Source organism: Hippoglossus hippoglossus, chromosome 20 (assembly GCF_009819705.1).
Source record: "Hippoglossus hippoglossus isolate fHipHip1 chromosome 20, fHipHip1.pri, whole genome shotgun sequence".
NCBI lineage: Eukaryota > Metazoa > Chordata > Actinopteri > Pleuronectiformes > Pleuronectidae > Hippoglossus > Hippoglossus hippoglossus.
The window spans coordinates 7579492-7592496 of NC_047170.1; the positions used below are offsets into that span (position 1 = coordinate 7579492).

At 41.9% G+C, this 13005-nt stretch overlaps 2 protein-coding genes across 5 annotated transcripts; one reads left to right on the plus strand and one right to left on the minus strand.

Annotated features, from left to right (window-relative positions):
• Positions 1–189: 189 nt before the first annotated feature.
• Positions 190–5790, minus strand: fen1 (flap structure-specific endonuclease 1). Its single transcript, XM_034572265.1, has 13 exons — positions 5652–5790; positions 5295–5389; positions 4220–4322; positions 3960–4062; positions 3530–3593; positions 3236–3345; positions 2821–2957; positions 2194–2260; positions 1804–1935; positions 1556–1707; positions 802–916; positions 389–513; positions 190–352 (listed from the first exon to the last, which is right to left on the minus strand). Exons 2-12 carry the CDS (start codon positions 5374–5376, stop codon positions 436–438), a joined length of 1143 nt encoding a protein of 380 aa, XP_034428156.1. The 5' UTR covers positions 5377–5389; positions 5652–5790; the 3' UTR covers positions 190–352; positions 389–435.
• Positions 5790–12707, plus strand: tm9sf1 (transmembrane 9 superfamily member 1). Of its 4 annotated transcripts, XM_034572260.1 has the most exons (10): positions 5790–6369; positions 7791–8002; positions 8377–8508; positions 9205–9327; positions 9425–9783; positions 10358–10512; positions 10757–10942; positions 11226–11499; positions 11759–12161; positions 12202–12359. In XM_034572260.1, the coding sequence occupies exons 2-9, from the start codon at positions 7796–7798 to the stop codon at positions 12150–12152; spliced, it is 1830 nt and encodes a 609-aa protein (XP_034428151.1). In that variant the 5' UTR covers positions 5790–6369; positions 7791–7795; the 3' UTR covers positions 12153–12161; positions 12202–12359. The 4 variants fall into 4 exon arrangements, with proteins under 4 accessions (XP_034428151.1, XP_034428150.1, XP_034428152.1 ...); XM_034572259.1 differs by having other exon boundaries at positions 11759–12707; XM_034572261.1 differs by having other exon boundaries at positions 5790–6374; positions 11759–12359.
• The last annotated feature ends 298 nt before the right edge of the window (positions 12708–13005 follow it).

Genomic DNA, 13005 nt, shown 5'->3' on the forward strand with positions numbered 1-13005 from the left:
AACGTGTGATATAACTACCTGAACTGACTCGAAAACATTATTTCACGTTCACGTTTGACTTGTTTGGTCCATGTCCCATCAACTGCAGCCAGCCACCAGGGAGCGATGGAGACACTTTGGCTGCACTTTAGGAGTCGCCCATCTTTACATACACTTTAAACTAGTAAATTAAATCAAATGACAAGCTGCTGTACAAAAAAAAAATCTTTACTTTTATTCAACAGAAAACAAACTTAGACAAAAACCTTAAACAGTCACTTAAAACAATTGTTTTTACATCAACATGTTAACTCGTGTATAACAGATGTTCAGCTGAACTTGTCCTTACACACAACCTCCTACTTTGTTGCTTCTTCTCTTCTCAACAGGAGCTTCTTTTTTTTTTTTTTTACATCTCTTTAATTCGTACATGAATTATTTATAATTGCGTTCAGTCTATTTTCCCCTCTTAAATTTGCCTGGTGTGGATCCAGTCTTCTGCTTTTTCTTCGCTGATCCTTTAACCTCAGGTTCCTAAGTGAGACAAAGCAAATACAAAAATATCAAACGAGTTCAACATTCAGAAAATAACTGAAAATGTGCAACAGCAACTCAAAGAAAAAAAGTTGACAATATAGACAGGCGTCAAAATAAAGCAGCTTATTTAATAATATGCAACTTTGTCTTCACGGTAAAACGGTAAAAGACAGACAAGGGATAAGAAATTAACAAACTGCTGTAAGGGGGATAAATCAGGTACTGGTTGAGTCAGATCATTTAGTTTGGAAACACATGGACACAAGTGTATTTTCATTAAGGTACCTTTCGCTTGGAGGACAGAGATCCAGTGACAGAGAAGAAAGAGTCCAGTCGTCCTTGTGTGCTGCCCTGTCGACTCTTCAGGATCTTCTTATAGCCGTTACGAATCCTGTCCTCACTACAAACAGATACACAAATAAATGGCTCAATAAATAAAAACCTGTATTTCATCCTTGATACAATGTTATTGTCAATGGAAGCTTCCTTCAGTGTTTTAAAGGCAGGATGAAGACAATATGAGGCAATGTAGACCATTAACAAGCAACAAGACAACTTACAACTAAGACTAGTGACTACAAATTAGCTCCAAAAGAATATTAACACTAAACTTCATATTATATTTACAAAAGGTTGTGAACCTCAGTGATGTCAGGACCATAATCTCTGCCTCTACTCCACAGTGTTAACATTTTGACTATTATTTACTACTGCCGTGTCAACTGTAAAATCGATTTGTTTGCTTTTAAAAATAAAGCCCAAACAGCCAATATTTTTTGTTTTAACAGGTTGAAAACGCAACTAGAATATCACTCAGAAGAGCGCATATGACGGCCGGGGCCAAATAGTCCCTTTAAATTCATCATGTGATCCACTACCCATCGCAAAGGGGTAGTGGGCAAAGACATAACTTTTGAAATCAGTCATACATTACTTCAAAAGACTGAGTGTGGCAGAAAAAGTAAGCATCAAGCTCTGTATTTACATGGTCAACAGTGCAGTCTACTGGTCAAATGATGCACAACATGTGATGACTCACCTGAACTGTTTCTCATTACACATATACTGGACCAGATCTTCCTGATCAGGCTCGACCCACTTCAAATCCACTGTGGAACAATCCACCACCTCGGGCGCCAGAAACAAGCCCCTGGCCTCTTTGTACAGCCAGTTCTCTGGAACTGGGTGCTTCTGCATGAAGGCAAACGAGACACAAAACACAGAATCAGAACCAAAGCTCCTCTGTCCTGGAGCTGAGCGACAGGAACGTGGCAAACATCCACTCACGCTGGTGTCGATGTTTTCCAGGATCTCCTCGATGGAGCCGTGCTGTCTGATCAGGTCGATGGCCCTCTTGGGGCCGATCCCCCTGATGGTGCCACAGTAGTCACAGCCCAGCAGAATACACAGGTCTATGAACTAGGACGGACAACAGAAAGAAGAAGGTGTCAATGCAAGGAGTTGCTTAATATCACTCCTGGTGTAGATGGCACTTTCACTTTCACAGCACATACTGTTGTAATGAAAAGGACATTACTGGTTTTGTGACATTTATATGAAAATTGCAAAATGTTTATGAAAAGAGAGGATGCATTTTCCCCCCCATTTTATCCCAGATGAAAAATTGCTCTGAATTACAAAGAATAATGATTTACTTTAAGTCAGAAAAAAACTAACCTGTTCATTGGTCAGGCCGATGTCCTGCAGGATTCGATTGAAGTGGAATTCTTGGATTGGAAGTTTCCTGAAACACATAAAAAAGTAATATTTTATTTAGTGCATAGTTTACTGGTAGATTTAATGACTGTTGTTTGTGTTGTCGCCCTGAGCATAACATCCACTCATCCGAATAAATACAACTATCTAAACTCAAATGGTTTCATTAGAAGAAAGGCTGGTGATGATAAATGTTAGGTGCCTATTGGCTGATGATAAAATAAAACAACTCTGCCATCATCAAGGTTTTTCTATACGACTCAATATTATGGTTTTATGACTGCAGAGTTTCTCTTGGCTTACAAACACCAAGGAGAATAACATCTTCACCTTGTTTATGTTTTAATGGGATGTCTGTATCCACTACACCTTAGAATTGAGAAAGATTATTTTGCCACTAAATCAATCAACAAATAATCCAATCCAATCAGACTGATGTCAAATTTCATCAAGTATAGAAATGAAATTGAGTCATAAGTTACACGAAATGTTGCCACAACCAAACCAAGGGAAAACATCCAGTAATCTCCAAACATCTTAGTTCTTCAGCTGACAGTGAAATATCAATAATACAGTGTGTTACATTACTTTGCTTCACTGGAGGTGAGGTGTCTGAGCAGGACATTGGTGCCAAAGGTCAGACCGTCCATGTCTTCTGTTGCCGTGGCAAACACCTTCCCTGCTTTAACCAGAGCGGCACAGCTGGCCTCTGCCTCGCACGGAGCCTAAAATACAATCACATTTCTCATTATTATTGACTCAGACTTCAGTGTTTCTACAGATGTACTGAGGGTGAGGATGTTCCTATTCTGATGACGAAGCAACATAAGCAGCATATTGAAATTCATAAACATTATCTACAACAGGTAATGGTGCATTGTTCTTGGTAGTTTTCTGGAATGCTAAAAATGTAAATTTATACCAGCTTGTAAAACTGTCAGTACAAATGTGGACATGTTCTTAAAGCCAGTGAAAGTTGGAATAAGTTGAATCTTGATCTGACCTCGATGTAGGGGACGCCCATCAGGGTCAGCAGCTTCTTGCACTCGTCATTATGGTGTTTGGTGACTTTCACCAGACGTTTGGAGAATTTGTCAATATTCTCTTGTTCCCCTGAGTTGAGAGAAAAAGATAATTTATTATAAAACCAAAATCATGCAGCTCTACTCTTGTGTAGATAAAGCTTGTACAATAAGATCAATGCCACCCTTTATGCTAATGCCAATTTGCTAATACAGTAAACACAGACTAGAACCACTCATGACTATTATTTAAGTGTGAAAATAATGAATTATACCCATTTCCTGAGCTTGAGCGAGCATCTTCTCAGCTTCTGCCCTCCTCTCGCCTCTCTTCTCCAGCTGGGGGTGAGGAGAAGGACACACACAGAGAAAGAGGTAAGTTACAAAAATATAACATCATTAATCATTATAAATAAGAGGTTGGGAGCAAATGAAACTGTCTGTAAGATGTTGCCTGATTTGTTTCTCTAAATAGACAATAAAAGTATAAAAACAGTTTAAAAATGTGATTCATCAGACAAATAACTGAATTTCAGAAACTAAGATGATCGTTAAACATGATAAAGAAGCTTAACTTTGATCTTACAAAACACTGATAAAACCACATGGTTTGACTCTTAGGTGTTGGATATTATATTACAGAGTTCACTCAGGTTGATACTTTAACGAGGGAAAAGCACCAGAGGAAGCCAGAGCCACACGAACCTCTGCTGACTTGAGCTGTGGAGGCTTGCCATCAAACACGTACACAGGTTTGATCCCGTGTTCCAGCATGCGGATCGTCCGGTAGAACATCCCCATCAGGTGGCTGAGGAGAGAAAGCAGGAGGCAAACATATCAGCATTGTGCCCAGACTCAAACTGCCTGATCTGGGATCAAACCAAGAACTACTGCAGTTCTCCCAGGTTTTCTATTAGGACTCCTCTGTGTGAATTTTGAAAGTGCCTGTATGTTGGGGGCTGCACCTTGTCGTCTCTCCATCTTCATTCTGCAGAACGTTTCCGTCCTGTCGCACAGCGATCAGGAACTGGTAGATGCACATGGAGGCATCTATGGCAATTTTTCTGCCTGTAGAGTTAAGAAGAACCATCAGCAAGTTATTCAATATGTACCAAAAAAACTGGGGTTGTCAGAAATATTGGCATCAAGTACAATAATTTCATTCAATTCCTGATTGAGGTCTTTCACCTATTTAATTGATATTATGTAAGATAAGCTTTACTGATCCCTCGACTGGGAAATTCCCTTGTTAGAGCAGTAAACACTCAAAATAAGGAAGACAAGAGAGCATGTTTTATTTTAAAATACAATGAAATAGACCACAAAATAAAAGAATATACAGATATGGACTTAATATATAAATCTCAGACAGAATATTACAGGTGGATAAAGAATTGGAACAAAGTACAATGGCACAGGATGAGAAACATTGTATTACATGGTATAATTTTAATTGCACAGCTTTGACAAATATGATATATATAGCCTATTATAGGCATAGGCAAATATATAGGCAGGTACATTATACAATATTATAAGAAGATAGAAATTTAATTTATATTATACATATGAGCAATTTCACGAGCAATTTAATGTATATGGATGAAGATATTGGTACATTTTAAAAGATAAAATGTACAATTGATTTCCATAGTTTTAAGTGATGTCATGTGTTTACAACAACACTAATACTTTCAGCTTGGTATTACTCTATCACATCTACTGAAGTGGTATCTACAGTTAAGACCAGAGCTGCATTAGGATAAATAGATATTGTGTTTGTAACCTTGATTTAACTCAGTTTAACACTGTTACTGCATCACTTTGACAGGTGGCTGTTTGACTACAGTTTAATCCTTGGCTCGATTAACTGACTACAAGCTGCCATGGCTGCCATTTTTTTTTGCAAGTGATTAAGCTTTATTTGGATCCTTCTTCCATCTTTGCTGAATCCCAGTGTCACCTGATACACGACTGATCCAGTTCACCCACGAGAGATACAAACTAAAAAGTGGCCGCATCGTGAATGAAAACTCGTACCGAAGTAGTTCTTGATGTCTTGTTCCTTGATGGCTCCGGGGGACTGGTCCGCGATCAGCTTGGTGAGCCCGTGTATTCCCATGGTGTTCTGACGTCTGAAGTGATATTTACAATGTCATTATGTCACATTCATTTCAAGCTGAACACTTTCTATGGCCTGGAGAACTGATGCGATACAGAGCTAGGTCGCTAACTTCGCTGCAGAGTGAGGGAATGTTGCTAAACTGCGGTTAGCAGAGGGGCTACAACATTAATAGCACACATGCAATGGTTTGTTTGCTAATAGCATGAAGTAGCCTCTGATATTTTAAACTGCACGTGTTAGATTCGGTTAAAACCTGTTTAAAGCGGACTCACATGTTAGCTGCAGCTCTGATGCTCCTTCACTCGCTCTGTGGCGCGGGGACCTGCTTCTCGTTCGCGGGAAACCAAATCGCAGACATTGCCTGTCGATCTGTCGAGCGGAGCGTCCCCGAAGGAGCCTGAGAAGGAGCGCGTCGATGGTGCAGGTGCGATTACACTGGTCTGACTTCGAACGAGGAAGTCCAGGCATGCCTCTGATTGGCTGGTCGAGGCTCAAGGATATCCGGTCAACACAGCTAAATGATCGTCGTTCAAGTCGCAGCTCGGATCGTTAAAATGACGCCTTTTTGGCGTCGTTAAATCACGAAAACTGACGAGATCCTTTACAAATAGCCCGCGAGAGGGACGTGTCACCGGAGTGAGAGCAAGCGGTAACGTATGAGGTGTGTTTGTGTCTTGTTTCTCCGCCCCTTCCGGAAGACTTCAACCATCCGTCGTTATTTTTTATTTTCTGAGGTGACGTGGAGTCGAACCCCTTCTTCAGGCTCGGGTGTCAGTAAAAGTACTCGGTGTACCCGGATATGCACGGGATGGATGGAGGACACCGCACCGAGGCTTTCCAGGATGTTCACCTGTAAATCGGCACATTGAGCTCCAGTGTACCGGAGCCCGGGGGAGAGAGTCGGGGCCTAGAGTCGAGAGGAATCCGGCGGACAGACACGTTTAGTCGGATCTGTGGCATCGAAGCTGACGTGACACCGCTGACAAACCGGTAGAGCAAGTCTTGGCTAACCCCTCCACCGCAGTAATATGAGGGCTGACATGTCTCTTTTTATTAAAACCACAGATTGCATATCAATATCACTGCTGTTGATCAGTTGGTTAGATATAAATCCATGATGCTCTTCATCAAAGTCCAGCGTCCTTCTACTGAAGCGGTGAAACTGTAATCTGTGGCAGCTTCAAAAACTTGCTCTTTCCCTTGCTACTGTAAATTGAGGAAGTGACTGATTTTGCCTTCACTACACTTTAGTGTAAATGGTTAAAAAAAGCATGACTCCATTTGTTGTTGCTTTTTAGAGCATGATGAGATCTCTAAGCTCCAGCCATCCCCGGACACTGCTCATCACCTGGCTCATACCATCCCCACAGTGAGGCAGCATTAGGATGCACTCCTCTGTGGAGTTTATTTAACAGCCACTCTACCCTAAAGGCCTGCTTGACAGAGGCCATGTTGATACAGTCGTTCCTTCAGTGCTGAGTTTGGCTGAGCAAACATCTCCAGGAAGAGAGCTGGTGATTCCAAGCTTCAGCCACTTCACAGCCACTGCTGTTCTCCTGGGAGAGTCTTGGTGGCTTCCCTGGTGCTAAGAAAAATCCGAAGGCCCAGTTGTGATGATAAAGAAGAGAGTTATAACCGATGACAGTGAGATAATTGACGAGTGATCAGCTTTTCGAGCCTTCCTCTTAAACTCCAGAGAGAGTTTACCCAAGCCAGCGTGAAGTTGTTTTATTCTGAAACCTGCTGATTTTAGTGTCACCAGTAAATGCATTTGTTATGATTGTAACATAACCATCAGGCTGGCTTGTACTGTATGTAGTAAATGGAGGTATATGGAGCACAGTGCTGGATAGAGAATATGATCAACTAGATTTGACTTGCATCACAACTACAGGATACACACTTTGATACGTGTGATGTTCATGCTTCTATGATGCAGCCTTTTTTACTTCCTCGTTTTATATTTTTATATATTTACTGAAGGATCATTCGTTACTGTAGCATCATCATTCTCTTGTCAATGTTAAGTGTTAAATACATTTTAGGGTGTACATTTCATATTCAGGTAACCAAATTTATTGTAGATAAACTTTTAAAAAATTGATTTGAGCACTTATCATACCTATAGATTGTGGATTCTCCTACAAAGGTATCTCTGGGCAATATATCAAATTTCCTTTTTATAATAGAGTAGCAGTGCTTATCTAATTCCTGTCAAAAAAGCATCCACTGATGAACTGCATTATAATTCATGGTGGTTACACAATGATAGTTTTTCTCAATTTTTCGAACTCACGTTGCATAAAACTCTTTGTGACTTGATGTAAACGTTGTTGCACATCAGTGCTTTACTACATGGAAATTAGTTTCTAAACATTTTTAAATGACGAACTGTCTCATCTCTCCTGCAGGGGTAATGCAGCGCGGAGTCGGACACCTGCAGGGGGGCTGCAAGAAGACGATGGGGCTGCAATGCATCTTGATCCTGTGCTTGGTCTCAAGCTGCATCGCGGGCTACAAGCAGGGGGACAACGTGACTATCTATGTCAACAAAGTGGGCCCTTATCATAACCCCCAAGAGACCTATCACTACTACACCCTGCCAGTCTGCAGGCCAGAGAAGGTCAGTCTCAACCCTGTTTCACAGAGTGTTCTGGACGGTTGTCACAAACGCATCTCAAATTGTAGTTTTGCCATGTTAACTTTGAATAATATAATCAAAAACACAAGGTAATAACATATCATTTTTCATTTACTTTCATTCGCTTCTGTTAACTTGTTTTCTGTGTTTTGCTGTTGTCAAGATTTAATTCATGGCTCATGGGTGTTATACTGTTACACACGGGAGCCCAACATTACAATAGTAATAACTTATCATCCACCACTATATGATATAATACTTCAACAAGGAGAACGCAGAGATGTAGTGTGACTGCATTCTCTGCGGTTTTCACTTTGTACTACACCCTGTATGTTATTGTAATGTTTCTCCCTCAGGTACACCACAAGTCCCTGAGTCTGGGAGAAGTGTTGGATGGTGACAGAATGGCAGAGTCATTATATCACCTCCGCTTCAGAGAGAACGTGGAGAAAAAGACTCTCTGTCAACTCACTCTTTCAGAGAAACAGGTATTTGTGTGTTTTAGTTTACAAAAGCCGGGGACAGCATTAGTAGATATTTTGGGTCAAGTGACAATACCCTCAGAAAATTCTAATAAGAATCAAATTACTTCATATTTTAATGAACAATTTAAATCATCTAGGAGTTGAGTCATAATTCAGTCCATGGATGGTGGATGTTGTAAGAAAAGGACCATTTAATATATGCACTTTTTCAAATCCGGTCATTTTCTTTATCCATGCCATGTAGGGAAAAAAAGCCATAATTACAGTGACACATCCATAATTAAAACCAACAACCGAGCAAAGGACATCAGAGATATTAGCATCAGGTTGGACGAAATAATAACAACAATAGAAAATATTTCATTGACCATATCTCCTTCTTGAGATCTTTCAAAGTCTTGATACTTGTAGAGCTGATTTAACAGATTACATATCAAGTTATTTGTGAAACCTTGAGTACAGTATAACTTAACCAGATCAGTTATAGCGGCTTGGTTCTCTCACTCAATGAACCTCAAGGACCTTTTGCAGTGATACTCAGCTGGGGTCGGTAGTCTGGATCCAGGGGATGGAGTGGGTTGGGATTCCTTTTTTCCTCAGTGATATAGAGTGTAGGTTGTTATCGGAACGCTGTCTGTTCTCTGTATCCTTGATCATGACGCATGATGTGTGATCCACGGTGTATTTTGTGTGCGTCAGGTGGACCAGCTTCGAGAGGCCATCGAGGAGCTGTACTACTTTGAATTTGTCCTGGATGACATTCCAATCTGGGGTTTTGTGGGATACATTGAAGAGAGTGGCTTTCTGCCTCACAGCCACAAGGTAAACCTGTTGTAGTACTGATGGTTTGTGAGATATGTGGAGCCGACTGAAACGCGTGAGAGACATTCTGATCCTGAACCTGTCTCTCTGCCTCCAGGTGGGTTTGTGGACTCACCTTGATTTCAACATCGAGTACAACAGTGACTCGGTGATCTTCGCCAACGTCTCTGTAAAAGACGTCAAACCCGTTCCCCTGGAGGAGGGGGCGGGCACAGCAGTCGGTGGCGTTGGTTTGGGCGGAGGCAGCCTGACTGTCACCCACACTTATAGCGTGCACTGGTTCGAGTCCCCTCTGCCTCATTCCCGCAGAGCCGAGCGCCTCCTGGACTACTCATTCTTCCCCAAAACGCTGGAGATCCACTGGCTGTCCATCATCAACTCGCTGGTGCTGGTGGTGCTGCTGCTGGGCTTCGTCATCATCATCCTCATGCGGGTCCTCAAGAATGATTTTGCCAGGTCAGTTTGCAAAGCAGCTTATATAAGATATACATTTTATATGAAACTGGATAAAAGGCCAGCTAGAAATACTGTGGGTTACATACCAACCTGAGGGGGACAAATAAAGACAGTATCTTCAATATGTGGAACTATTTCCCCCAATTTTGCAAATGTGAGGAAAAAATTGTAATAATAGAGAAAGAAATTACAAAATCTTAAGCTGTAATTAATATAATATGATCTAGTTTTCATCTTTACTTTAAAAAGAAATGGTTTAAATTCACTCCCAAGTAGCAATTAAAAGGTCTTAATGTTTGCATATCATCTTTTGGACATAAAGATGTGAATCATACATCATTTCTAGTCTTTCCTTCAACCACCTTTCCTTTTTACACACATTTAAATTATTCTGCAATATAAACAAAAGCTAAATATGGCTGCATGCTGTGGATGTGAGCGGCAATAATTAGAGTTTTAAGCAGATAATTGGTTTTAAATGCCAAACCACTGATATGGTGAACTGTAGGGAGTATTTTCCTGTCGTCTTTCATTTATTCAGTTTATATAACGTCACTTTTCCCTTCGCCTGCAGATACAACGTGGAGGAGGAGGGCGGCTGTGATGATCTGGACCAGGGAGACAACGGCTGGAAGATCATTCACACTGACGTCTTCAGGTTTCCCCCTTACAAAAGCCTGCTGTGTGCTGTGCTGGGAGTGGGGGCCCAGTTCCTTACCCTGGCCACGGGTGAGTACACACACGCGCACACACATGCACGCACACACACACTGCTCTGTTAAATTCCAAAACAGTATCAGCACTGCTATTGTTCTTTTAGAAAATCGAGGAGACTCGTTTTCTGAGCACTAGTGACCTGTAGAAACCGTCTTTTTACTCAAACCTGATAAAGGAAGGCTTACATAGTGTGACACTGTACATATGAACACACCTCAGATGCAAATACCACCCTAATGTCTCTTCATCTTTCCAGGGATCATCATCATGGCACTGTTGGGAATGTTCAACGTACACCGCCACGGCGCCATCAACTCGGCAGCTATTGTTCTGTACGCTCTGACCAGCTGTGTGTCGGGCTATGTCTCCTGTAGCTTCTACACGCAGATCAATGGCCAGCGCTGGGTGTGGAACATCATCCTCACCTCGTCTCTCTTTTCTGGTGAGTCTGATGTGAAGGGTTTGTTCCACGTCAAACTTGGGTTGTAAGAGCAGGGTCGAACTTCTACACGTTTAGGTGCTTGTGACAATGCTGCTCTACTCAGTTAGTGATTTTTCTTTTAGGAGTTTAGGTTGAGGCTGTATATTTGGCCTCTGACACAAAATACTTATTTATTAAATTGTATTTTAATTATAAAAAGCACTGATATGATGCGTCATTTTTATCAGCAGATGTTATCAAAACCATGTCTGATCTTAAGTCACCTGATCCTTCAACCCCACAGCTCCTCTTTTCCTGACGTGGAGCATCGTGAACTCCATCCACTGGTGGTGCGGCTCCACTCAGGCTCTGCCGGCCTCCACCGTGTTCCTCCTGCTGGGTGCCTGGGTGCTGGTGGGCTTCCCCCTCACAATCATCGGAGGCATCGTGGGGAAGAACCGAGCCGGCAACTTCCAGGCACCCTGCCGCACTCGCAACATCGCCCGACAAATCCCCGCACAGCCGTGGTACAAACACACAGCTGTGCACATGGCCATCGGCGGCTTCCTGCCGTTCAGGTGAGCTGGCGTCCAATGTGTAGAACTAAGTGATGCTTAGCTAACCCTGGTGGAGGTAGTAATGTAATCGAAGGACCTTTTGTAATATTTTTCATCTAGGCCCAAAATGTTCTTAAATCAAACATCTACAAATGTGTGCATTTTGAAGTCATCTTGACTGGCAAATCTGCACTTTAAACAATTTAAGGATCTATCCACCCATCTACAGCTGTTTAAAATCAATTTTCATCACACTATTTCTCCTTCAATTTTCCCTCAGTGCCATCTCAGTGGAGCTGTACTACATCTTCGCCACCGTTTGGGGCCGAGAGCACTACACCCTCTATGGCATCCTGCTGTGTGTCTACGCCATCCTCCTCTCTGTGGGCGCCTGTATCTCTGTGGCCCTCACCTACTTCCTGCTGTCGGGCGAGGACTACCAATGGTGGTGGAGGAGCGTGCTCAGCACAGGCTCCACCGGTCTCTTCATCTTCGTCTACTCCGTCTTCTACTACCACAACCGGTCGTCTATGAGTGGCCTAGTTCAGAGCACAGAGTTCTTTGGCTACTCTCTGCTCACGGCACTTGTCTTCTCGCTGATGCTGGGCAGCGTTTCCTTTTGGGCCTCGCTGGCATTTATTAGATACATCTACCATAGCCTCAAGATGGACTAGACATGAAATGTGCTCACACACACGGCTCTGAATGAACATTTCCTCATAGCACACACAGACAATCTTCATTCTCCTCTCTTGCTCTCTGTTACACCCAGAAAAATACTTGCTTGGTTAATGGGAGCAGAAACAGGGGCATTTAGCCCTTGATTTGAACTATAGGAGATATTATGGGATGGAAGGACAAATAAAGGGAAAATCATCAGGAGGTGGTTGTGAAATTATTGACTAAAATTCATGAGGTGATGTACTTCATGGTACAAGTACTTGGCAGGACTTAATTTTACTGCATACACAACTCTTACTAGTTGTTTACCCTAACACACACACACACACATCAGTCTATTCAAACATGATAGAGTTTTGCACTGGTGCTGTTGAGCGTGACATCGCCCTCCGGTGGATAACATGAACGTTGCCTTGTAGATTTAAGAGCGGCTGCGGTACGTTGGTGATGGGAGCAATATTGTCACTGTACGTTGTGGTCACCGTTGACAGATTTTTGGTTCTATTGTAAATATTGTCTTTTCAATAAAGTGCTTTGTAATACAATAATGCCAGCAAACAACCCTGGGCTGATTATTTAAACCCACGACTATTTAATGTGTCCTTTTATTTTGGTATAAGGGTTTTACAGATTCTACTTTTAGCCATTTGTAATGTAAATTCTACACTTGAAGTTCACAATTTGGACTTGTTTATGGCAAGATGTGTTTAGCATACCAAGTTCCATTTTTGGCCACAATCCTTTCTGCAATGTCACAGCAGATGTTAGCATTTAGCCACTAACGGCAAAGTCACACATCAATTGTTTATTCACCAGAAATTAAAGAATAGTATAACCATATTATCA

Excerpts from the sequence above, each read along its gene's own strand:
- tm9sf1 (XM_034572259.1), top strand. The coding sequence starts at position 7,796 with ATGCAGCGCGGAGTCGGACACCTGCAGGGGGGCTGCAAGAAGACGATG. Across the intron at positions 9,328-9,424 it reads TTCTGCCTCACAGCCACAAG|GTGGGTTTGTGGACTCACCT; the intron begins GTAAACCTGTTG and ends CTCTGCCTCCAG. Across the intron at positions 9,784-10,357 it reads CTCAAGAATGATTTTGCCAG|ATACAACGTGGAGGAGGAGG; the intron begins GTCAGTTTGCAA and ends CTTCGCCTGCAG.
- fen1 (XM_034572265.1), bottom strand. The coding sequence starts at position 5,376 with ATGGGAATACACGGGCTCACCAAGCTGATCGCGGACCAGTCCCCCGGA. Across the intron at positions 1,936-2,193 it reads TCGGCCTGACCAATGAACAG|TTCATAGACCTGTGTATTCT; the intron begins GTTAGTTTTTTT and ends TGTCCGTCCTAG. Across the intron at positions 917-1,555 it reads TGTAATGAGAAACAGTTCAG|TGAGGACAGGATTCGTAACG; the intron begins GTGAGTCATCAC and ends ATCTGTTTGTAG.